The sequence below is a fragment of the Muscardinus avellanarius genome, assembly GCF_963383645.1.
Source record: "Muscardinus avellanarius genome assembly, chromosome: 5".
Taxonomy (NCBI): domain Eukaryota; kingdom Metazoa; phylum Chordata; class Mammalia; order Rodentia; family Gliridae; genus Muscardinus; species Muscardinus avellanarius.
In genome coordinates, this window is record NC_137790.1 from 93,260,442 (window position 1) to 93,286,405 (window position 25,964).

The window sequence follows — 25,964 nt, forward strand, 5'->3', positions numbered from 1 at the left end:
TTCCAATGAGTCTCAGCCACTTACTTTGCATCAACTTGTTGACTTTTTTGCTGGGTATCTCTGGAGGCAGCAGTGCCAGAAGTCCTGGTATGGTGAGGCAATATGGAACCACCATGGCCCCTTTAGCCTCAGCCATTGGAGGTTGGTGGGGTACTTTTCTGCTCTCTGTTTTGCCTTCTACCTTTCTTTTTTGCTGCCTTTCAGTTATCGGTGCTCTGTTCAAATTTATGCTGGTTTCTTTCTCTTGTCAAGACACTCTTTTCATGGAGATAGAGATTAAGTGTCAGCATATATATATGATATATGCTGCTTCCCTAGGTCACCATCTTCCCAGAGGTCTGTCTTTCTGTGTATTGATTATTTCATTTAGCATAATGCCTTCAAGGATTATCTATGTTATTGCAAATTGCAGGATTTTATTTTTTTTAATACTGGGTATTGAACCCAGGGGAATTTTACCTCTGAGCTACACCCCAGCCCTATTTTATTATTTTTTGTTTTTGAAATAAGGTCTCTCAATAGGTTATTAAGAGTCTTGGTATGTTGCTGTGAGGCTGGTCTTGAACTTGTGATCCTCCTGTCTCAGCCTTCCAAGTACTGGAATTATAGGCAACTAATTTTCTTCTTTTTAAAAACTGAGTAGAGCTGGGCATGGTAGCTCACGCTTGTAATCCCCATGCTTGGGAGGCGGAGCCACGCTGGCTTAAAAGACCCTGTTTCCAAATTTTAAAAAAGTATAAAAAAAAATAGGTCTGGGAGTGTAGCCCAGAAGTAGAAGGGTTTCCAGGAACCCCAGTGCCACCAAAATAAATAAATAAATAAATAAATAAATAAATAAATAAATAAATGCTGAGTAGAGTAATGTATGGTGGCACACACTTGTAATCCCAGTACTTGGGAGGCTGAGGCATGAGGATTGCAGGTTTGTGGCCAGCTTTAGCAGCTTAGTGAGACCCTCTGCAACTTAGTGAGACACTGTTTCAAAATTAAGAATAAAAATAGGACTGGGTTGTAGCTCAGAGGTAGGATTCCTCTGGGTTCAATCCCCAGTTCCCCTCCCTCCAAAAAATTAATAAAATCTGAGTAGTACTCCATAATGAGTATGTATGTACATCAATATTACATTTTCTTTATGTACTTATCTGTTCATGGATACTTGTTTCTCTGGGTTGGCTGTTATGAATCATACTGAAATTAACATGGGAATCTACACATTTCTTCAGCACACTGATTTTATTTACTGGGGGTCTATATACAGAAGTGGGATTATTGAATGATATTGTAGTTCTATTTTTAATTTTTTGAGGAACCTCCATACTGTTATTTTTATAATGGTTATAATAATTTATATTCCCATCGGTACTGTTTGAGGATTCTATTTTCTCTACATCCTTGCCAATACTTATTATCTTTTTGGTTTACATTTTCTTGATGGTAAGTGATGTTGAGCTTTTTTTTTTTTTTTTTGTGGTACTCAGGATGGAACCCAGGGGCATTCTACCTCCAAGCTATACCTCCAGCCATATTTTTTATTCTTTATTTTGAAACAGGATCTCAATGAGTTGCAAAGGGCCTCACTAAGTAGCTGAGGCTGTCTGTGAACCTCAACCCTCCTGTCTCAGCCTCCTAAATGCTGGGACCACAAGCATGCACCACTGCACCTTGCTGAGTATTTTTTTCTTATATTTATTGATAATTTAATAGCTTCTCTAGAAAAAGTATCTATTCAGATCTTTTGCTTATTGTAGAAACCAATGTCAGGGAGCTTCTTAGACTTTATTTTAAGAATTTATAGTGCTAGATCTTATATCTAAGCCTGTAATCCATTTTGAATGTGTGTGTGTGTGTGTGTGTGTGTGTGTGTGTGTGTGTGTGTGTATGTGTGTGTATTTTTAATCTCATGTTTTTCTTTTACTTGTGGATGTCCAGTTTTCCCATTGACATTTATGGAAGAGTCTGTCCTTCCATTGTGAATTCTTGGCACCTTGGTTGAAAATTACTTGGTTGAGCTGGGCATGGTGGCACACGTTTGTAATTCCCGTGCTTGGGAGGTGGAGACAGGAGGATCGCGCAGGTTTGAGGCCAGTCTTGCTGGCTTAAGAGACCCTTTTTCCAAATAAAATATAAAATAGGTTTGGGAGTGGAGCCCAGAGGTAGAAGGGTTCCATCCCCAGTACTACAAAAAAAAAAAAAAAAAGAAAGAAAGAAAGAAAGAAAAAAGAAAATCACTTGGTTGAATACTACTCAGCTTTTATTTAATTTATTTTTTTTGTTGGGGAGGGGAACTAGGGATTGAACCTAGGGGCATTCACTACATATGTGTGTATTTATTTCTGGGATCCTTATTCTGTTCCATCTCTGTTTTTATGCCAGTATCATATTGTTTTGATAAGTATAGCCTTGTAATATATTATACATAATATAGTTTAAACTCAAGAGGTGGTTCCTCCAGCTTTGCTTTTCTTGCTCAAGATTGCTTTAGCTATTTGAGCTTTTTTGTAGTTTCATATGAGTTTTAGTATTGTTTTTCTACTTGTGTAAAAAATAACATTGGAATTTTGATAGGGATTGTATTAAATCTACTTTGGGTAGTATGAATGTTTTGATGGTATTGTTTCCTCCAGTCTATAAACATGATATATATATATATATATATATATATATATATATATATATATATTCATTTATTTGTGTCCTCAACAGTTTTCTTCATCAGCATTTTATTTTATTTTATTTTATTTATTTTTTTGGTGGTACTGAGGTTCCTGGAAACTCTTCTATCTCTGGGCTACACTCCCAGACACCAGACACCTATTTTTTATATTTTTATTTGGAAACAGGGTCTCTTAAGCCAGCGTGGCTGGCTTCAAACCTGTGCGATCCTCCTATCTCCGCCTCCCAAGCGCAGGGATTACAAGTGTGCGAAACCATGCCCAGCTTCTTCATCAGCTTTTATAGTTTTTACTGGGCAGATCTTTCACTTCCTTGATTAAATTTATTCCTAAGTATTTTATTCTTGTTTTTTGTATTGTTAATGGGATTTTAAAAGACCTATTTTTCATATAGTTTATTTTTATTTTATTTTATTTTATTTGTGGTGCTGGGGATGGAATCCAGGGACATTCTGTCTCCAAGCTACACCCCCTGCCCTATTTTTTATTCTTTATTTTGAAAAAGGGTCTCACTGCATTGTAAACGGCCTCACTACGTAGCTGAGGCTATTTACAAACTGCATTTCTTCTGTCTCAGCCTCTCGAATTCTGGTATTACAAGTGTGTGCCATCATGCCCAGCTCATATAGTTTATTTTTAGCATATATAATTTAGCTGGTTTTTGAATGTTCATTTTATATCTTATAACTTTACTGAATTTATTTAGTGGTTCAAATATTTTTTTATGGAGTCCTAAGGTTTTTTGCAAAGGTTTCTCTGATGAAGATAACTGTTGAGGACACAAAGAAAATTTCTTTAAAATTTCCAAATCTACTAAACTTTGAATGATTTTCATGAATACTTTGCAGAAATTAATTTACTTTGGATCTTGTGATGCATTCTTTATTAGCAGTTCTAATAATATTTGACATTTCAGTGTTTACTTTCAACACATATATGCAGATCTTTATAATTTGCTAGTATCACAAAACAAACCATTTAAAACTTTTTAAAAAATTTTTTGTATTGATGCATTATATTCATACAACTTATTGGGGTAAAAAACTTGTGTGTACAAACATGTACTCATCGCTGATTTAACCCCTACCCAAATCCCACCCCATTCCCTTCCCGTCCCTCCCTCCCTTGCTTGGCTTAGTGATTGACTTCGATATGTTTAAGTACATTGTGAGCTTCAGAGATTTTCCTCTTCCCCCCTCGTTTCTCCTTCTTTAGGTTGTCTTGTTTGCTCCTCTTTTCTCCCTAACTCTCACATATTAGGGAAAGCATCTGATTTCTTATTTTTTGTGCCTGACTAATCTCACTTAGCATAATGTCCTCCAGTTCCATCCATTTCCCTGAAAATGATGTAATTGAGTTTTTTTTGATGGCTGAGTAAAATTCCATTGTGTACATATCCCACAGTTTTGTAATCCATTCATCTGTTGATGGACATCTTGGCTGGTTCCATAGTTTGGCTATGGTGAATTGTGCAGCTATGAACATAGATACACATGCATTAGTTTGGTAGTTTGGTTTCTTTTCTTTTGGGTAGATACCCAACAGTGGTATTGCTGGATCAAATGGTAGATTTGTTCCCATTCTTGTGAGGATTCTCCATAGTGTTTTCCAAAGTGGTTGCACTAATTTGCAATCCCACCAACAATGTCTTAGAGTTCCCACTTCTCCACATCCTCGCCAGCATCTATTGTTGTTTGTGTTTTGAATGATGGCCATTCTAGTTGGAGTTAGGTGAAATCTCAGGGTAGTTTTGATTTGCATCTCTCTGATTGCCAGTGATGTTGAGCATTTTTTCATGCATTTATTGGCCATTTGAATTTCTTCTTTTGTGAAGTGTCTATTTAGTTCATTTGCCCATTTTGTTATTGGATGCTTTGTTTTCTTAGTGTTGAGTTTCTTGAGTTCTCTGTATATTCTAGATATTAGTCCTCTATCAGTGGTGTAGGTGGCAAAAATCTTCTCCCATTCTGTTGGCTCTCGATTGAGATTCTTGATAGTTTCCTTTGCTGAACAGAAGCTCTTCAGTTTCATGCAATCCCATGTATTGATTCTCCTTTTAATTTGTTGTGCCTTTGGGGTCTTGTTGAGGAAATGTTTGTCTGTGCCTATGTGTTGTAGTGTTGGACCTATGCCCTCTTCAAGGAGCTTCAAAGTCTCTGGTTTAATTTCCAAGTCTTTGATCCATTGTGAGTTGACTTTTGTACAGGGTGAAAAAGTGGGATTAACATCCAATTTTCTGCATATGGTTGCCAACACCATTTGTTGAAGAGGCTATCTTTTTTCCAGTGTATGTTTTTGGCCTCTTTGTCAAAAATCAATTGGCTGAAAGTGTGTGGACTTGTTTCTGGGTCTTCTATTCTGCTCCATTGGTCTATATATCTGTTCTTTTGCCAGTACCATGCTGTTTATATTACAATGGCTTTGTAGTATAGTTTAAAGTCAGGTATTGTGATTCCTCCTGCGTGGTTTTTGTTGCTGAGAACTACCTTGGGTATTCTGGGCTTTTTGTTATTCCAGATAAATTTAAGGACTGATTTTTCTATGTCTGTGAGGAATGATCTTGGTAGTTTAATGGGCATTGCATTAGATCTGTAGATCACTTTTGGGAGGATGGCCATTTTAATGATATTTATTCTGCCAATCCATGAACATGGAAGGTCTTTCCATCTTCTAATATCTTCTTCGATATCTTTTTTCAGTGTTTTATAATTTTCTTTGTAGAGATCTTTTACCTCCTTGGTCAAGTTTATTCCTAGGTATTTTATTTTTTTGTGGGAGATCCTGAGTGGAAGTGTTTTCTGAATTTCTTTTTCAGTGGATTTATGGTTGGTGTACAGGAAAGCTTCTGATTTTTTAAGATTGATTTTGTATCCAGATACCTTGCTGAATTTGTTGAGTTCTATAAGCCTTTTGGTTGAGTTTGTTGGGTTTTCTAAATATAGTATCATGTCATCTGCAAATAGTGAAAGCTTGAGTTCTTCTTTTCCTATTTGTGCTCCTTTGATTTCATTTTCTTGCCTTATTGCTCTGGCTAGAGTCTCTAGTACTATATTGAAGAGAAGTGGTGATAGTGGACATCCTTGTCTCGTTCCAGTTGTTAGGGGGAATTCTTGAAGTTTTTCCCCATTTAATATGATGTTGGCAGTGGGCTTATTGTAGATTGCCTTAATAATGTTGAGATATGTTGCTTCTATTCCAATTCTCTGCAGTGTTTTTATCATAAATGGATGTTGAATTTTATCAAATGCTTTTTCAGCATCTATTGAGATGATCATGTGGTTTTTGTCTTTGATTCTGTTTATATGATGAATTACATGGATTGATTTTCATATATTGAACCAGCCTTGCATCCCTGGGATGAACCCTACCTGGTCATGGTGAATGATTTTCTTGATGTGGTTTTGAATGCGTGTTGCTAGTATTTTGTTTAATAGTTTTGCATCCAAGTTCATCAGAGATATAGGCCTGTAGTTTTCCTTCTTTGAACTGTCTTTATTTGGTTTGGGTATTAGTGTGATGTTGGCTTCATAGAATGTATTTGGGAGAGTCCCGGTTTTTTCTATTTCCCGAAATAGTTTGAGTAGTATTGGGATTAGTTCTCCTATAAAGGTTTTATAGAATTCACTTGGGAAACCATCTGGTCCTGGGCTTTTCTTTGATGGTAAGCTCTTTATTGCTATTTCAATCTCTTTGATTGTTATTGGTTGGTTTAAGTGTTCTATATCTTCTTGACTCAGTTTAGGAAGGTTGTATTTATCTAGGAAGTTGTCAATTTCCTCCAAATTTTCCATTTTGTTGGAGTATAGTTTTTCAAAGTAGTTTCTGATAATCCTCTGGATTTCTACGCTGTCAGTAGTAATGTCTCCTTTTTCATCCCTTATCTTCATAATTTGGCTTGATTCTCTCTTTTTTTTAGTTAGGTTGGCTAGTGGTTTATCAATCTTGTTAATTTTTTCAAGAAACCAGCTTTTGGTTTTGTTGATTTTCTGTATTGTTTTTTAATTCTCGATTTCATTAATTTCTGCTCTAATTTTAATAATTTCCCGTCTTCTGCTGGCTTTGGGGTTCAATTGTTCCTGATTTTCAAGGGCTTTGAGGTGTGTCATAAGGCTATTTATTTGAAGATTTTCTGTTTTTCTTATGTGAGCACTCAGTGCTATAAATTTTCCTCAATACTGCCTTCAAAGTGTCCCAGAGGTTTTGATATGTTGTTTCTTTATTTTCATTTGTTTCTAGAAATTTCTTGATTTCACCTCTTACATCTTCTATGACCCATTCTTCATTCAGAAGTGTGGTGTTCAGTCTCCACATGTTTATGTTGTTTCTCTGGGTCTTCTTATAGTTGATTTCTAGTTTCATTCCATTATGGTCTGAAATGACACAGGGAAGTATGTAACATTTTTTAAATTTGCTAGTGCTCATTTTGTGTCCCAGGATGTGATCTATTTTGGAGAAGGTTCCATGAGCAGCTGAGAAAAATGTAAACTCTGCTGTAGTTGGGTGAAATATTCTATATGTGTCCAACAGGTCCATTTGGTTAATGGTGTTCTTTAGTTCTGAGACATCTTTACTGACCCTTTGTCTGGAAGATCCGTCTAGTATTGTTAGAGGTGTGTTGAAGTCTCCCAGTATTATTGTGTTGGGATTTATGTGTGACTTCATGTCACAAAGAGTTTGATTTATGAAAGTAGCTGCCCCTATGTTTGGGGCATAGATGTTGATTATTGTTATTTCCTCTTGCTGGACTATTCCTTTTTACCAGTAAAATGTGACCTTCTTTGTCTCTTCTAATAAGTTTGGGTTTGAAGTCTAACTTGTCTGATATCATGGTTGCTACTGCTGCTTGTCTTCGAGTACCATTAGCATGGATTACCTTGCTCCAACCCTTTACCTTGAGTTTGTTCCTATCTTTACTTGTAAGGTGTGTTTCTTGTAAGCAGCAGATGGATGGATTCTGGCTTTTAATCCATTTTGCCACTTTATGTCTTTTTATTGGGGAGTTGAGGCAGTTTACATTCAGTGTGATTATAGAGAGATAATTTTTAATTCCCAACATGTTAAGATCTTATTTCTGTTTGAGATACTGTTTATTCTTCTTTGCTTAGTTGTCTGCTGGATGGGAATTCTTGTTGCTTTGGTTCTGGCGTGTATTACCCATTTCCTCTTTGCAGTTAATCTCCTTGAGTATTTTCTCTAGCGCTGGTTTTGAAGACATAAATTCCTTCAGTTGCTGTTTGTCATGGAAGCTTCTTATTTCCCCATCTGATTTGATGGATAGTTTTGCTGGGTAGGAAATTTTTGGCTGGAAGTTGTTTTCTTTCAGAGTTTGGAATATGTACTCCAAGCCCTTCTGGCTTTCATAACTTGGTTTGGGAAGTCTGGAGTGATTCTAATTGGTTTGCCTCTGTATGTCACGTGGCCTTTTGTTTTTGTTGCCTTTAAGATTCTCTGCTTGGTTTCCACATTAGTCATTTTGACAATTATGTGGTGTGGGGATCCTCTTCTCTGATCCTGTCTAAAGGGAGTTCTATAAGTTTCCTGGACCTGTGTATCGACCTCTTGCTCTATGTTTGGAAAATTTTCTGCTATTACTTCCTTGAAGAGATTGTTGATCCCTTTGGTTTCACCTTCTTTTCCCTCCTCTATTCCAATTATTCTTAGGTTAGCTCTCTTGAAATGGGCCCATATTTCTTCAATGTCAGATTCCTGCTGTCGGGTTTTTTTCTAAATTAGAAACTATGCATTCATATTTAGAATGATCATCTTCAAGAAGCGAGATTCTATTCTCCATGTGGTCTAATCTGTTGTTTATGCTTTGAATTGAGGCCTTTACTTCATTAATTGCATCCTTTATCTCTTTTTGACTCTCTCTAAATTCTTTTTGAAAGTCCTCTATTATTTCTAAAGTTATTTTCCTAATTTGATCTTCTAGAGATCTTTGGATTTCTGTGTTATCAGATTCTGATGTTGTGGGGTTGTTGGCATTCACTGCTCCATTGTTATTTCTCTTTCCCATGATTTTGGAAGTTTGTGCCTTCTCTGGGTTCTTCCCTGAGTCACTACGAGTTCACTTAAGATGCTCTGGATCTTGAGTCTGTGGTATCTCAGTCACCACTACTCCTTTACTGGGTTGTATCACAAAGTCTCAGACCCAGGGAGTCAATCAAGGCTGCTTAGACCGTGGGGGGTGCCAAGTTGGGAGATCTCCAGTGGGGAGTTGTGACTATGGTATGATATCTCTGCCACTGCCACTCCCCCACTGAGCTGCACTTCTAAAATCTCCAACCCAGGGAGACTATCTGCGCAAGTCCCTGGGAGTGCAGTACTGGGATTTCTCCCCTAGGGGCCGCATTTTGACTCACGGTTGTTGAGTGCGCTGATGGAGCTGTAGTGAACTCGCTGGATTTGCTGCTGCCGCCACTGGCAATATGGCACCACTGCCACGCCCTCGGCCGTGATGCGGCGTATTCTTCTCTGGTTTTGAACTCCACTCTGAGTCCTTGCCAGTTGTGCTGTGCCCGGCCCTTGGGAGCTTTACATGTTCCCTGCACCAACAAAACTGCTGACTGCCGCCCAGCTGTTCAGCACCTGCTCACCTCGGCTCGCTGTCCACCCCTCCTCTCAGGCGCCTGGTGGCTGGTTGAGTGGGTTGGTCTAGGGCCGTCCGGTGAACTCGCCGCTGCCGCCAGCAGTAAGACGCTGCTTCTGCATCCTAGGCCATGAGGCCAGAGTACTTCCTCTCTGGATTTGAGCTCTCTTTTGAGTCTCCCTCCTCTCTGGAGCCTGGTGCTGCTAGGGGAGATGTAGGCCACGCCGCTCCGCCCGCTCTGCGCCATGGCTCTGGCTGCTCCATACCACAGCTCTGGCCACTCCGGCTGCTCCGGCTGCTCTGCACCGCGTCTTTGGCTGCTCTGCACCGCGGGTCTGGCCACTCCGGCTGCTTCGGCCGTTCCGCGACGTGGCTCTGGCTGCTCCGGCTGCTCTGGCCGCTTTGCTCGGCTGCTCTGGCCACTCCACTCAGCTGTTCTGGCTGCTCCGCTCTGGCTGCTCCAGCTTCTTCGCTCCGCGGCTCCGGCCACTCCGCGCCGCTGCTCCAGCCAATCCGCGCTGCAGCTCTGGCTGCTCCGGCTGTTCTGGCTGCTCCGCTCACCTGCTCTGAACCGCGGCTCCGGCTGCTCTGCACCGCAGGTCTGGCCACTCCGGCCACTCCGGCCACTCCGGCCGCTCTGGCCGTTCCGCGCTGCGGCTCTGGCCGCTCCGCGCTGCGCAGGTGCGGCACTTCGGGCTGGTTTTTTTCTGGTGTCTTGTTTTTCCAGCCCTTTTTCTCTGTCCCTTGTATTTACCGTTTTTATTTCTTTGCTGGTGGTGTTTTCTGGCTCTGAAAGCCGCTGCTTTTGTGCTAGTAGAATTGGATTGTTAGCGGGACTTGTAAGTGCCGCTTTCCTCCGTCGCCATCTTCCCAGAAGTTCTCCCATTTAAAACTTGATAGAATCAGTAAAATAAATAAATTAGGTGTTTTATGGTTTTATTGAGATATTATAATTATATATAATAGCAGGATTCATTGTGATACTTGTACATGTATATAACATAATTTGATCAATTTCCTTTCCCAGTATTTTCTTATTCTCCTCTGTCTTCCCTCCCTCTGATCCTGTTCTTAGTAAAAAGTTACTGTTTTTATGGCTATAATATAGGTTAGAACTTAAAGTGCAGAGTAGAACTTCTCAGAAATGAAATAAATTTATAAGCAATAAAGAAATAATTTTTGTCTGTTAACTGATAAATAGCTGGATTCTTTAAAAGCCACTGTGAATAGAACTTCCAGTGATTTAGAAGCTTTGAGGAAGGATATTTCAAAAATAAAGGAAGACATTCGCAATGAAACAGCAAGGTAAGAAAAAAGCTATTTGCATATATTTATGGGTTTTTTTTGCTAACTCTAGGAAAGTATGAAATGCTCAAGATTAATTTTGGTAAATAATTGAAGAGTAATTACTACTACATTACTGGCTTTTTCATTACAAAGCAATGTTTTATAGTATATTAGATATATAGTAATAAGAAAAAGGCTTGTAGGAAAAGAAGTCTTCAAATTATATAATGAAATTTTAGGGTAAACTGTTCTTTGTATTAAATACTTTTGGGCCTGTTTTCTTTCTTTTTCTTCAATAACCCTGTTTAGGTTACAAAAAATTAAAAATCATAATCAGGCTGTAAAAAAGAAATTATGCCTGATAACTGAGAAAACCATGTCTGTAGAAGAAAGAGCTACTAATCTGGAAGACATGCTAAAGGAGGAAGAAAAAGGTGTAAAGGTAAAGTTTACTTTTAAAAAATCATAGCAAACTTTGCACAAGTGACTTAACTAGACTCTTGGAATAGGAGGACTGGGAAGTCTGGTAGGAGGCCTCACACCACTTCAGCATTTATCTTAGATGCTTTTATTTTTTAATTTTTAATTTTTTTATTGGTGCACTATATTCATACATCTTAGTCGGATACAAACTTTTGTAGACATACATGCACACATCGCCCAGTCAGCCCCCACCCGATCCCCACCCCATTCTCTCCCATCCCTCCTTCCCATGCTTGGCTTAGTGGTTGACATCTAGTATTATAGCAATTTATCAAAAATTAAAAATGATAATTTTAATAACAGTTTCATTTGTCTGATACCAAGCTTTGATAACTTAAAGATAAAATTTCAGTATTTCTTTTTGCTTTCTTTCTTATCAGAGAACATTTTTTTCTATTTTTTTAGGTGAAACTATCATATATTTATATATTTATTTTTCAGAAAAAAATCTATCCTAATATGGAACATGGACTCTAGATACCCAAAACGATCTTGAAAAAGAACAAAGCTAGAAGATATATATTTTTTATTTCAAACCATATAAAGCTACAATAATTGAAACAGTGTAGTACTGTTCTAAAGGCAGATATATGAACCATTGGATTTAATTACAAGCCTACAACTAAATTCTTCCCTATATTGTCAAGTTATTTTTGACAAGGTTTCCACGAACATTTGGTGGTAGAAATAATAATATTTTAACTAAATATTGTTGAAAAATAATACTTACATGGAAAAGAATAAAATTGGACCCTTACCTAACACATATACAAATATTAACTAAAAAGAGATAAAAGACCTAAATATAAATCTTAAGACTATAAACTTTTAGAAGAAAATCTGGATCATAAAACCTCACAACATTGAAATTGGCAGTGATTTCTTGGGTATGATTTCAATGGCACAGGCAACAGAAGGGTATACAAACTCCCTAAAAAATAAAAAAAAATTGTATATCCAAAGACAATGTAAACAGAGTTAAAAGTTACTAATAGAATGGGATAAAATATTTCCAAATGCTATATCTGAAGGTATATTAATATTCCAACTAGACATCCTAAAAATTAACAACAATAAAGGCGAACAATACAATTTAGAGATAGGTAAAGGACTAACATAAATAATGAATCTCCACAGATAACCAATCTTAGTTGTCTGTTGGATGGAAAATCTTGTTTCTCTGGTTCTGGTGTGTGTTACCTATTTCTTCCTTGAGTATTTTCTCTAGCGCTGGTTTTGAAGACATAAATTCCTTCAGTTTCTGTTTGTCATGGAAGCTTCTTATTTTTACATCTAATTTGATAGAAAGTTTTGCTGGGTAGGAAATTTTTGGCTGGAAGTTGTTTTCTTTCAGAGTTTGGAATATGTTACTCCAAGCCCTTCTGGCTCTCATGACTTGGTTTGGGAAGTCTGGAGTGATTCTAATTGGTTTGCCTCTGAATGTCACTTGGCCCTTTGTTTTTGTTGCCTTTAAGATTCTCTGCTTGACTTCCACATTAGTCATTTTGACAATTATGTGGCATGGGGATCCTCTTCTCTGATCCTGTCTAAAGGGAGTTCTATAAGTTTCCTGGACCTGTGTATCAACCTCTTGCTCTATGTTTGGAAAATTTTCTGCTATTACTTCCTTGAAGAGATTGTTGATCCCTTTGTTTTCACTTTCTTTTCCCTCCTCTATTCCAATTATTCTTAGGTTAGCTCTCTTGAAATGGGCCCATATTTCTTCAATGTCAGATTCCTGCTGTTGGATATTTTTTTCTAGATTAGAAACTATGCGTTCATTTTTGGAATGATCATCTTCTAAGAGCGAGATTCTGTTCTCCATGTGGTCTAATTGGTTGTTCATGCTTTGAATTGAGGCCTTTACTTCATTAATTGCATCCTTTATCTCTTTTTGGCTCTCTCTGAATTCTTTTTGAAGCACCTCTATTATTTCTACAGTTATTTTCCTGATTTGATCTTCTAGAAATCTCTGATTTTCTGTTTTATCAGGTTCTCATGTTGTGGGGTTTTGAGCATTCATTGCTCCAGTGTTATTCCTCTTTCCCATGATTTCGGAAGTTTGTGCCTTCTCTGTGTTCTTCCCTTGGGTCACTATGACTTCACTTAAGTTGCTCTGGATCGCGAGTCTGTAGTATCTCTGACCCCACTACTCCTTTACTGGGTTGTATCACAGAGTCTCCGACCCAGGGAGTCGATAGAGGCTGCTTTAGACTATGGGGGGTGCCAGATTGCACGTTCTCCTATGGTGTGATATCTCTGCTACCACCACTCCCCCACTGGGTCAAGTCCCAGGGAGTACAGTACTGGGATTTCTCCTCTGTGGCCCGCAATTTGACTCACTGTTCTTGAGTACGCAGATGTAGCTGTACTGGACTCGGTGAATTCACTGCTGCTGCCACCGGTGGCAATATGGTGCCGCTGTTATGCCCTCGGCCGTGAGGCTGGCGTATTTTTTCTTTTCTGGTTTTGGGTTCCACTCTGAGTCCCTGCAGCGTGTGCTGAGCTCAGCCACTGGGAGCTTTAGATGCTCCCTGCGCCGAAAGTTCCTGCCTGGCTGTTCTGCAGCGGCTCACCTCGGCTTGCTGTAGCCGTCCGGTGAATTTGCCACTACCGCCGGCTGTATGGCGCTGCTGCCGCATCCTCGGGCGTGAGGCAGGTATATCTCCTCTGTGGCTCTGAGCTCTGTTCTCAGTCTGCTTTCTATCTGGAGCCTGGTGATTTTTTTGTTTCTCTGGTGATGGTGTTTTCTGGCTATGAAAGGCGCTGATTTTGTGGTAATGGAGATTGGTTGTTACCGGGGCTCTTACCCCCTGCTTTTCTAGGTCGCCATCTTCCCGGAAGTCTCTTTGATGCTTTTAGAGGTATCCCTTATCCTGTGCCCTGGATTCTGTTCCCTCCCAGTACCTACTGTGTGTGTTTCTACCATCATCTACATTTCTTGAAAAATGTCCCTGCTTTATAGCTGATTTCTACCTGATTATGATTTTATTTTGTTTGTAATCAGATTCCTCTGATGACCTTTACATTCATTATTTTTATTTGATTCTCATCTACTACCTCTAATTCTTCACAATCTGTTACCATTTTGGGGGCAAGTGGACTCGGAAATGTATCACTTTATTGGCATCTTTTTCTACCCCAATATCTGGTGTGTTCGTAACAGTAAAATCAATTTTTGAGAAACTGGAAAAGACTGTTTCAACATTTTCTCTTTAAGAATTTCAAAGTATGACACTGTAGGAATTACATTTTGCTTTTACTTTTTTTTTTTTTTGAAGGGTCAGAGAAGGTAGAGAGTGGAGTAAAGTAGGGACAGCTGAAGATGAAGGCAAAATTACTGAACATTTTGTGAGGCTTATATAAAATATGTCTTTACTTACATTTGGATGGAATCCAGCTTCCTCAGTGTGCTACAAAACTTATGAGTATGTAGTCATGCAGCAATCTTCACATGAGTAGTATTTGAGTTCAAATAATACAACATTATTAAAAACAACAACAGCAACAACAACTACTACAACAACAACAACAGAAAACTTCTGCTGGGTGTGATGGTACAAACCTATAATCCCAGTACTTGGGAGGCTGAGACAGAAGGATCACAGGTTTGAGAACAGCTTCAGCAACTTATGCAGATTCTCATCAACTTAGTGAAACCCTGTTTCAAAAACAAAAATAAAAATAAGGGCTGGTAGTATATCTAGAGCTAGAATGCCTCTGGGGTCAATCCCTAGTATCAAAAACCAAAATAGAAACAAAAGCAAGCAAGCAAGCAAACACCCTCAAACCAAATGCTCGTTTTTTTTTCCCCTTAATTTTTTCATGCCTACATGAGATGACACAAAATTAGAACCTACTAGAAATTTGTAAGGATAAGGAAATTCATATGAAATAACCCTTCTGATCATAGAGAATAAAAAAGATGACATTTTTGGAGAAATTAGTTGAATTAGAAAGTAAAAGGGTCAGCAGCAGATGTACTTATGGTGTTCTAGTAAAACTGTGTTCATTATGTTGGTTTTCATTGCATTTAGCTTTTATTTTATTAGAAAAAGCTTAACACTACATTTTTTTTGAGATACACTGTGTTATTTACTACAAAAGAATTACTTTAAAACCCTGCCAGGCAACCTTTGAGAAGGTCTTATACCCAAATGAAATATTCTTTTTTTTTTTTTTTTTTTTTGTGGTACTGGGGGGTGGAACCCAGGGGCTTTCTACCTCTGGCCTATACCTCAGCCCTATTTTATAATTTATTCAGAAACAGGGTCTCACTAAGGTGCTGAGAGCCTCACTAAGTAGCTGAGGCTGGCTATGAACCTGTGTGATCCTCCTGTCTCAACCTCCCAAGTGCTGGGATTACAGGCATACACCACCATGCCTGGCACTGAAATATTCTATCATATGATAAAGAATGCATTGATTATCAGCTCTGTCTTACTCTGTGAAGATTTAAATGTGCCAATCATAGGCTTCTTTTGTTTCATCTTGAGATTCATTGGTTTCCAAAATAAAATATGCTTTCCTGGGTATAAGAATGCAAAGGTAAATTATTTTAGTATTTAAAATGATTAATTCCAGCTGGGAAGGTGGTGCATGATTGTAATCCTAGCATTTGAGAAGCTGAGACAGGAGGATTATGGTTCGAGGACAACCTCAGCTACAACTTAATGAGGCTTTTTGCAACTCAATGAGACCCTGTTTTAAAATAAAGAATAAAAAAATAGGGCTGGGGTGTGGCTCCGAGGTAGAATGCCCTGCAAAAAAGAAAAGATGAAATCCAATTTATCTTGGCCTGATAGATCAACCTGAATCCTAGAGTACATGGTGAAAAAATTTCAGTGTTAAGTTTGCCTCTGAGAGGAGCAATAGAAATGGAAGACATGTTTCTATCTCCTAGAGGAATGCATATGAAAGGCTACCTAGATGCAAACTATGAGTGAGGGGTATGCCAATACTGTGTTGAGGTGAGCCACTGCCAGCCATCAAAAGCCATTAGTTAAATCCTCAGGATTTTTTAAATGTTGGCTGTCAAACACAGCTATGATTAAAAATCAAATTATATAGACTTATAATTAAACAAGTTATATTATAAATAGTAGCATTCATCACTTCCAGATTATTTTTACTATAATTTACTATTATGTGTGTTCTTAAGGTTAAAATCACACCTTTTATATTTGTATGCTGGAAATACTACATAATGATCTTCTTCTGTGTATCTCTTTCCATTGCATTTAGTAGAATCATTTTAGTAGCTTAAAATTGGCCAAGATTGGGAGTTAGTCTTTCCCTAACTCCCCATTCACTGGAAACTCATGATTAAACATTTACCTGTTCACCACTTGATGATGCCCCCCAAAAGATTGGGTGATGAATTTTTTTTCCCTCTTACATCCTCAAGACTCCAGACTTCACATCTCCAGTGGATGTTATTTTCTGAGGAAACTAGTTAAGTGGCCTAGTTCTGAGGCTAGAGCAGTGTGGAATAGAATTAAGATGATAGAATGAGGTACATGAAACAGGAATAGAAAACTATGAATCTAGTCTACTAGACTAGACCATAATAAATGTTTAGAATTTGTTGAAACTGTGGCTGGAGCTTTATATTCTCAGGGGCTGTCAGTAGGGTTTCAAGTATATCTAGGAACGCCTAAATTATAATGTTTATTGTCTGGGTCAACATTCTCACTGCTATAATCCAAAAAAAAATCTTACCACACAACTTGGAGGAAGATTTATTTTCTCACAGATTTTGGTGATTCAGGGTTCAGTTCATGTGAGGCTGGGTTTGTGGATTTCAGGACATGGTAGCAGGGAGCATAAAGAGGGATAGAGCAAGGGCTCTCCCTTACACACTAGAGGCTGGAACCAAGAAAGCCAGCTAGCAAGGGAATTCAAAGACAAAAGCACAGTCCCTAAGGCCACACCTGCTGAGACCCACTTGCTCCAGACACACTTGCGTGCCTAGGTGACCACCCAAAAAACCAATCACAATGGTTTCATCCACTGATGAGATTACAACCTTCGGGAGTTATTCCCATCAACTCTAAACATTAACACACGTGGTCTTCACTCTGTATCTAACCACTATGTTTACACAGTGTTCTGAGATATTGGTCTTATTAACTCACTGTCTCTCTGATTACCAGGAAGTGCAGATTCAGCTGAACATAGTGAAAGACGTGCTGTTTAAGAAAGTTCAAGAGCTGCAGAGCGAGACCATGAGGGAAAAAGCCATCGTGTCAGAGATCGAAGGCACGCGCTCCTCGCTGAAGCACCTCAACCACCAGCTACAAAAGCTGGACTTTGAAACCCTGAAGCAGCAAGAGATTATGTACAGTCAGGCAGGTGTTTCTCTTGGGAATGTTTCCTTGTCGGCTTGTTATAGTTGTGACGTTGAGATGCCCAGTATCTGCGAGACCAGACCTTTCTAAGTGCTCCTTTGGAAGGATGGAAAGATGGCCCGGGGGGGAGAGCCTGCTAAGTCAGTAGCAGGACAGTGGAGTCTTAACAGCTATATTTTTTCTCTGGAATGAACAGGCGAGATGAGAGGCAAACTCTAGTGAGGGAAAACCATGTTTAGAAAGGACTTGTAGCAACTTGACCCAGAGTAAAACAAAAGTCATGAGATACCCCAACCCAGAAAAACTGATTCAGAAAAACAGAAGAATTTTATTGATTCTTCTTTGCAAACAGACATATTCCTACCCACCCCAGGCCAATTGAGTGAAAATTATTTTTCAGTTTTTCTCTAGTTAAAAAAAAAAAAAAAAAAAAAAAAAATATATATATATATATATATATATATATATTCATGTTAACTTATTTTTATTTACTTGTTTTTAGATTAAATAGTTCTTTTGGGGGTACTGGGGATTGAACCCCAGGGATATTCTACCTCTGAGCTAGAGCCCCAACCCTATTTTAATTTTAATTTTGAAACAGGGTCTTGCTAATTTACTGAGAACCTTGCTAAATTGCTGAGGCTGGCCTCAAACCTGCAACCCTCCTGTCTCACTCTCCCAAGTACCTGGATTACAGTTAGGAACCAACAGGCCCATGTAATTGAAGATGTTTTGAGATTATATGGCTTGTTTAGTCTGAAATCTTTAAAAGTGACCCGCTGACCAGCAAGCTGAATTACCCTTTCCCACCTGCATACCACAGCACTGATTGTCAGTATAATTTGGTATATAATGATTTTCTCTTTTGGGTACTGGAGATGAGGCTGGCCTTAAATTTGTGATCCTGCTGTCTCAGCCTCCCAAATACTGGGATTATGGGTGTGTGCTACCATACCTAGCTAGATTAAAAAACTTTATTGGTGTATTATAATTATGCATAATCATGATATTCATGTAAATTTTATAACATCTTCTCTACATCTTAATTTCCTCATGTAATATATATTCTTAGTTTCTCAAAATTACCTATGTTTAGTTATAGTATTTAAAATACTTAATTAGACATTTATTTATTTATTTATTTATTTATTTATTTATTTGGTGATACTGGGGTTCCTGGAAACCCTTCTTCCTCTTGGCTACACTCCCAGACCTATTTTATATTTTTGAAACAGAGTCTCTTACGCCAGCGTGGCTGGCTTCGAACCTGCGCGATCCTCCTGTCTCCGCCTCCCAAGCGCGGGGATTACAAGCGTGCGCCACCACGCCTGGCTCTATTTTATATTTTTATTTGGAAACAGGGTCTCTTACGCCAGCGTGGCTGGCTTCAAACCAGTGCGATCCTCCTGTCTCTGCCTCCCAAGCGCGGGGATTACAAGTGTGCGCCACCACACCCAGCTAGAAGTTTATCATTTTGAATCATTCATATCTCTTTGTGAATTTTTCTTTTGATTCTTGAGAAAATTCATGTCCATGTAAATCCAGTGGATTTACAAAGGCTAGGAAAATATGATGATATATGTTGTTATATTTTCAGATGTCTTCTGTGTCACTGACATGCACTCTAATTGTTGAAGAATAGTTTGTTCTATTTTCCCTTAAAGATTTTATTATGAATTACCAAAGGACCAAAGTGACTTTATTAAATGATGTTGCTCAGGACCGATTCATAAGAAATTATTCACTGTATTTTTATATTTGCAGAGATGCTTAACTGTTTGTTTCTCTTTACCATAACAGGATTTTTATATTCAACAAGTGGAGCGAAGAATGTCACGGTTAAAGGGAGAGATTAATTCAGAAGAAAAACAAGCCCTTGAAGCAAAAATTATTGAACTTAAGAAGTCAGTGGAAGAGAAAAAGTCTACATTTAACCTCTTGGAGACACAGATCAAGAAGCTTCATGTAATTTAGCCAAAAGACTTGTTATGTTTCCAGTTTCCTAGTTGTCATTTTGTTTTAAGTCAGCAGGCTCCCAGTACTACTGTGGTAGGGTGATTACCAGGGTATATATAACAAATATATATTTATTTATTTTGCGGGTCTGGGGATGGAACCCAGGGGCATTCGACCTCCGAGCTACACCCCGTTCCCTATTTTTTATTCTTTTTTTTTTTTTGAAACAGGGTCTCACTGAGTTGCAGAGGGCCTCACTAAGTAGCCAAGGCTGTCCGCAAACTGCGATCCTCCCGTCTCAGCCTCCCGAATGCTGGAATTACAAGTGTGTGCTACCACACCCAGCCATAACAAATATTTAAACAAAGGTTCACATTTCTATACTATCGAACGTAATGTTTCCATTGATTAAGTAAACATGTACTGTGCACTAAATATTGTGTTACATACCTCTAGTATTTCGTTTAATCCTTATATCTTGTAAGGGAGATACTATTTCTTTCTTTCTTTCCTTTTCTTTTGCAGGTCTGGGGATGGAACTCAGAGGCATTTGACCTCCAAGCTACACCCCTTGCCCTATTTTTTATTCTTTATTTTGAAACAGGGAGGGTCTCACTAAGTTGCAGAGGGCCTCACTAAGTAGCTGAGGCTGTCCGCTCCTCTGGTCTCAGCCTCCCAAATGCTGGGATTACAAGGGTGCACCACCACGCCTGGCTCCTTTCTTTCTCTCTCTCTTTCTCTTTCTTTCTTTCTTTCTTTCTTTCTTTCTTTCTTTCTTTCTTTTTCTTTCTTTCTTTCTTTCTTTCTTTCTTTCTCTTTCTTTCACAAATTAAGTAACTTGTTCAAGGTTACACAGCAAATACAGAGAGAATTGGGATTTGATTCTTGGTCTATTTGACTTTAAAATATACTTAAAGAGAACACTACTTATCACTTGGTAAACTCTAGTTTTCTTCTATAATAACTTGATTGCTCTTTATTTCTGAAAAGCCATCTAAAAGAAGTAGCCTTTGTGAATCATCCATTGTTATTCCACTGATTGCTTAGTTGCACTATTTCAAATGACTCCACTCAGCTAGTATTGTGAGAGCATTCTTCATAGTTAGGAATTTTATTATATTTATATATCAAACGCATGCTAAAATTTAACTAGAGTGTAAGAGTGAGAGAGTGGAAGTGTGGACCTGACCCTGGTGAGGGCCTGGCAGGGTTTAAATGTTGCATCTGGATTACTAGTGACGAGTGTCCTCTAGTGGTTATATGTGGGATTGCCCTGAGTTCTTCAAAGGCAGCAAAAGATGAGATGCCACTTAAGTTCTTCTTTAATGACAAAATATTGGTTGGAGTCATTTGTAGATGAATAAATATTTCTGAAACCCATTACTTTGGCTCACTGGAAAAGAACACATAGTTTTATATAAAATAAAACTGGTTTTTCGTGTCAGTGCTATACCACTACAACTACTTTAACTTTTCTTAAGCCTTAGCTTACTCGTCTATTAAATGGAAGGGAAAATATTTAACATTATTTTAGGGAATTTTTAGAAGAACTAGAAGCAGTGTATATATTAGCATACTGATTTTAGTAGATACTGAATAAAGGGTGTTGTTTGATTATTTAGAATATGAGAATATTCATGCTATAGAACAAGAGGTAATGATTTGTGTACCTGAACATAGTTCTTGACCCTGGCCAGGATAGTGTCTGTTTCGCTAGATGGGGAGGCTTCTAGTTCTTTCCTTTTAACTACTCTGATTGCTCCTTTTCTTATACTATTGGCAAGTACTTATACTGATCCCAAATTTGGTTATAATAGAGAGATGAATTGATAGAAGTGCAAATAAAAAAAGCTAGTTAACTTAATGAAGGTTTTCTTTTCTCAATATTAATATCATATTGTAAAGTTGGTCTATATACCCTTTCCCATGTCACTGCATTTATTTTACAAAATAGAAAGTAATTTTTCAGATTTAAAAATCATGTTAAATTTTGATATTTTTGTTCCACATTTAATTTTATTAAATCACATATTATGCCAAAAAGTTATCTCAATATCTTGCTGTGATCTTAGGACCTGATATTTAAAAAAATAAGGCAATGACAAAGAGAGAGAGAGAGAGAGAGAGAGAGAGAGAGAGAGAGAGAGAGAGAGAGAGAGAAAGAAAGAGAGAGAGGTCTTCTTCTGGGTTTTGAGTAGGAAGAAGGAAACAAACTGGTATTAAACCAGAAAATTGGCCTCTGGATATGTATCACCTACTTATGCATGTGATGGAATTAGATCTTATCAACTATTTTTCTCTCTAGAAACATGTAATTATATTTGTATTAGTAACAGCAATTGACATTTCAAGCACTATTGGACACACTCTTTGACAAGAACTTCTTTAACCTTCTCAACAACTGAGGGATGTAGGGATTGTTCTTATATCTGTTTTAGAAATGAAAAAACAGAGGAGTGGGTTGCTTACCAGTATCACATGGCGAATATGTAAGTAAGGCCATCCAATTCCAGAGGTTATACTTAGGACCTCTGTTTTCTCAGACTAGCAGTGTTTGAACATTGCTAGTCTGAGAAAGCAAGTTCAAGACTAGCATCTTGAACTTGCATAGAATCAAACAATAAATTCCAGAATGGGAGTGGTGATCCCTGTAAAGAACTAAATGTATACTCCCTTCTAATGAATGGTGAGCTCTGCATGACTGGTTTAACTGAAACCATGTCTAGTATTTCCTAGAACTATTGAACTCATAGAACTATTGAACTCAGACTAAACCCAAAACATAAATGGACAATAAAAATGAAAATGTTCTTATGTGAATGTCAACATATATTATATGAAACATGGCATGAGAAAGATTAAACTATCTTATTACTATAAAGATTTTTATATATCTTTTTCCCTTTTTTACAGAATGATCTTTACTTCATCAAGAAGTCAAACAGTAAAAACTGTGATGAAAAAGAGTCCCTCATGACTAAAGTAAATGAATTAAGCCTTTTCATTGACAGCTCAGAGAAAGAACTTAGTAAAGCCAAAGCTTTAAAACAGGTGCGAAAAATTGCATGCAAATGTAGCTTTAAAATTTGTTTTTATGTTAGTTGTAGAATATAGTGAAGAATAAATCATTATGGTCACTGTATCCACGATGATAATGTGTTAAAACTATTATTTTCTTCCAGTTTTTTAAAGAAAATTGGTTTTTATATTGTCTTTTAAATCCTTAAATCTTTTTTTAATTTTAATTTTAATTTTTTTATTTTTTGGTGGCATTTATTATTATTTTTTGTAATCATACATCACTTTGGAACACAAGACTTGAGAGGATATACAAGCACATATCATCTGATAAGCCCTCATCCAATTGCCATACCATTCCCTCCCCCTCCCTCGATCCCACACTTAACTGGTGATTATCTTTGATATAATTGTTTACGCACCTCATGAGTTTTAAAGAGAGTCCATCCTCCCCCATCCCCTCCCCTCTGATTGGTCACCTTAATTGCTTCTCAATAGGGCCCTTCCTACTACTCAACCCCTTTCCTCCTAATTCTTGCTAATTAGGGGAAGCATCTAGATTTTATTTTCTGTGCTATTTCTCTGTGCATGCCACGTTGCAAGTTCCAATCCCACTCTTGACGGCCCCAGTAGTGGCCTGGTCACCTGGAGGACTCTGATCCCAACCTTGCTGGCTCCAGCACTGGCATTGCCTCATGGGAGGCCCTGATTCTGGCCTTGCTGGCCCCCGCACCGAACTAACCCCTCGGCTGGCTCCTCTCCCGGCCTCAGAGGCCCCAGCACTGGCCTAGCCTCATGACAGGCTCTGATCCCGGCCTCACTGACCCTGGCACCAGCCTAATCCCTCAGCAGGCTCCTATCCTGGTCTTGCAAGTCCCAGCTCCGTCCTTGCCTCACAGCAGTTTCCAATCCTGGCTTCACTGGCCCCGGCACTGGCCTTACCTCTCGGCAGAGTCTGATCCTGGCCTCGGAGGCCCCAGCACGGGCCTTGCCTCACAGCAGGCTCCAATCCCAGACTTGATGGCCCCGGTACTGGCCTAACCCCTTGGCAGGCTCTGATCTCAGCCTCGGAGGCCCCAGCACTGGCCTTGCTTCACAGCAGGCTCTGATCCTGGCCTCGCTGATCCCAGGACTGGCCTAACCCCTCTGCAGACTCCGTTCCCAGCCTCGGAGGCCTGAGTAGCGGTCTTGCCTCACAGCAGGCTCTGTTCCCAGCCTTGTTGGCCCCAGCACCGGACTCACCCCTTGGCAGGCTCTGATCTGAGCACCCTCTTCACCCAGCAGGTTGTCCCATGTTCCCAAGGGTGCGTGGTGGTAGTATTCTGCCTCTGAGGTAATTTCTTCAAAAGTTCCAGGTGTATTACGTCAGATCTCTGCCTCCCCTGAGTACTTGCTGCTGCCAATGCAACTGCCTCCACCGTTTCAAATCTTTCTCAAGCTCTTTTCCCATACCACATAATGTCCAGTGTTCCTAAGCATGCGCAACAGTAGCATTTGACCTTTGGGGTAATTTCTTCAGAGGATCAGGGTGGGTTGAATCAGATGTCTGCCTTTCCCAAAGACAAGTCTCCACCGCCATCTCGGCCACTGTTGCCACCACCGCCTTCCTCCTATGTCTCCGCTAGACTCTCTCCTTACAGGTGGTGTCCAGGATTCTTAATGATGTAGAGAAGCAGCAGTCCTCCTTCGCGGGGAATTTTTCCAAAAGTTCCAGTTCAGATAGATATGTTTTGTCTGCATCTCCAATATTCTAGCTGCTGCCGGGGGCTGTCTTAACCCCTCTCGAATATTTTTCTTTTTTTGTCCCCCCCCTTTTTTTTTAAATAAGAGAAGAGAGTATGTGTGGTTTGGGGAGGATGTGGGATCAGGCACTCAGTAGCAGTGAAAAAAATTTTTTTCTTCCTGGGTGGAAGGGGGGTCACCCAAGGGTGCCCTGCCTGTGCCTGCCCACCCGCCCGGGGTCAGGGCCTTCCGGGTGGGGGGGTCTCCTAAGGGTGCCCGCTCACTCCCACCCACCCTCCTGGGGTCGGGGGTGGGGGGTTATCGCCTAAGGGAGCCCCACCCATGCCTGCTCACCCTCCCGGGGTCTAAATCCTTAAATCTATTGTACATTTCCTAATACATAACTACTTTTTTTTTTTTTTTTTGGTGGTACAGGGGGGATGGAACTCTTCTACCTCCAGGCTAAACTCCCAGACCTATTTTCTATTTTATTTGGAAACAAGGTTTCTTAAACCAGCGAGGCTGGCTTTGAACCTTCGTGGTCCTTCTGTCTCTGCCTCCCAAGCTTGGGGATCACTACTACTCCCAGCAACATTAACTACTTTTTAACAATAATTATCAAAGACTTCCAACCAATACATTGAATGCCATTATTGTACTTTATTTAAGCATCTTCTATTTTTTTGGTATGTGTTTATTTTCAATATTTGGTTCTTGTACATAGTACTGACATGTACAGTGCACAGATGTCATTATATGGTAGGTCAGTTAATTCCTTGGGATAGATTTCTAGCTGTATTATTATGGTTCAAAAAAAGAATATTTTTTTAAACTAGAAGTGGTATTGCATGCCCCAAATCCCAGGTTGGGAGGCTGAGACAGGAGGTTCACAGGTTTGAGGCCAGCCTCAGCAACTTAGATTCTCAGCAACTTAGTGAGATCTTATTTCAAGACAAAAAAATAAAATAGGGCTGGGAGTATTGCTCAGAGGTGAAATGCTCATAGGTTAATCCCTAGTGCCACATACACATCCTTCACTTTCTGTGACTGGCTAATTTCACTTAGCATAACATTTTTTAGTTCTGTCCATTTTTCTGCAGATTATATGATTGTGTTCTTTTATGATTGAATAAAATTTCATTGTGTGTACACCATAATAGCATAATTTCCTCATATAATATATAAATTAATGGCGATTGAACCCAGGTGTGTTTTAGCTTTTTTTCTTTTGGTACTGGGATTGAACCCAGGGATATTCTACTCCCAAGCTACATCTCCATTCCTTTGTTTTTATTTGAAAACAGGGTCTTACTGAGTTGCTGAGTTTTGTGAAGTTGCTGAAGCTGATTTCAAATCTGTGATCCTCCTGTCTTGGCCTCTCTCGTACTGGGAATACAGGCATGTGCCACCATGCTCAGCATGTATTCTACTACTGAGTTGCACCTTCAGTCCTGCAGTCCTCCTGTCTCAGCCTCCCAAATGCTGGGATAACAGGTGTGTGCCACCATGTCTGGAGGAAGGTTCATATTTTTAATTGTTTTGTAAAATGTTTTCATATGTAAAAATATTGTCTCATAAACATTGTCAATATTTTCACCATTTGCCCATAAATTTTTATTGTGCTTTTTACATAAAACCTTTTCTTATGCATTAAACTTAGGATTTTTTCTATTTAATTTTTATACCTAGAAGCTTATTTTTTACACTAAGAAAATATTGTGATTTTTAAATTAATTTTTATATTAGGTTTTTTTATTCATCTGGAATATATTTTTGTACATGTTAGGGACTTGGTCTTTCTCTAATGAAGCGCTATGTTTATGAAATGGTAGATTCTTATATTCTGGAGTGCTTTTTTCTATGCTTTATTTCTGAAAGTTCATTAAT

General features: G+C 38.8%; 1 protein-coding gene across 1 annotated transcript in view; it reads left to right on the plus strand.

Annotated features, from left to right (window-relative positions):
- CCDC39 (coiled-coil domain 39 molecular ruler complex subunit) overlaps positions 1-25,964 on the plus strand; it is a gene marked incomplete at both ends in the record, with an annotated part of 87,979 nt that overhangs the window by 23,584 nt on the left and 38,431 nt on the right. The window contains 5 exons of the mRNA XM_080696881.1: positions 10,463-10,566; positions 10,858-10,990; positions 17,187-17,381; positions 19,182-19,346; positions 22,251-22,388. Coding sequence (XP_080553007.1) covers positions 10,463-10,566; positions 10,858-10,990; positions 17,187-17,381; positions 19,182-19,346; positions 22,251-22,388 — 735 coding nt within the window. The remainder of the gene's footprint in view (positions 1-10,462; positions 10,567-10,857; positions 10,991-17,186; positions 17,382-19,181; positions 19,347-22,250; positions 22,389-25,964) is intronic.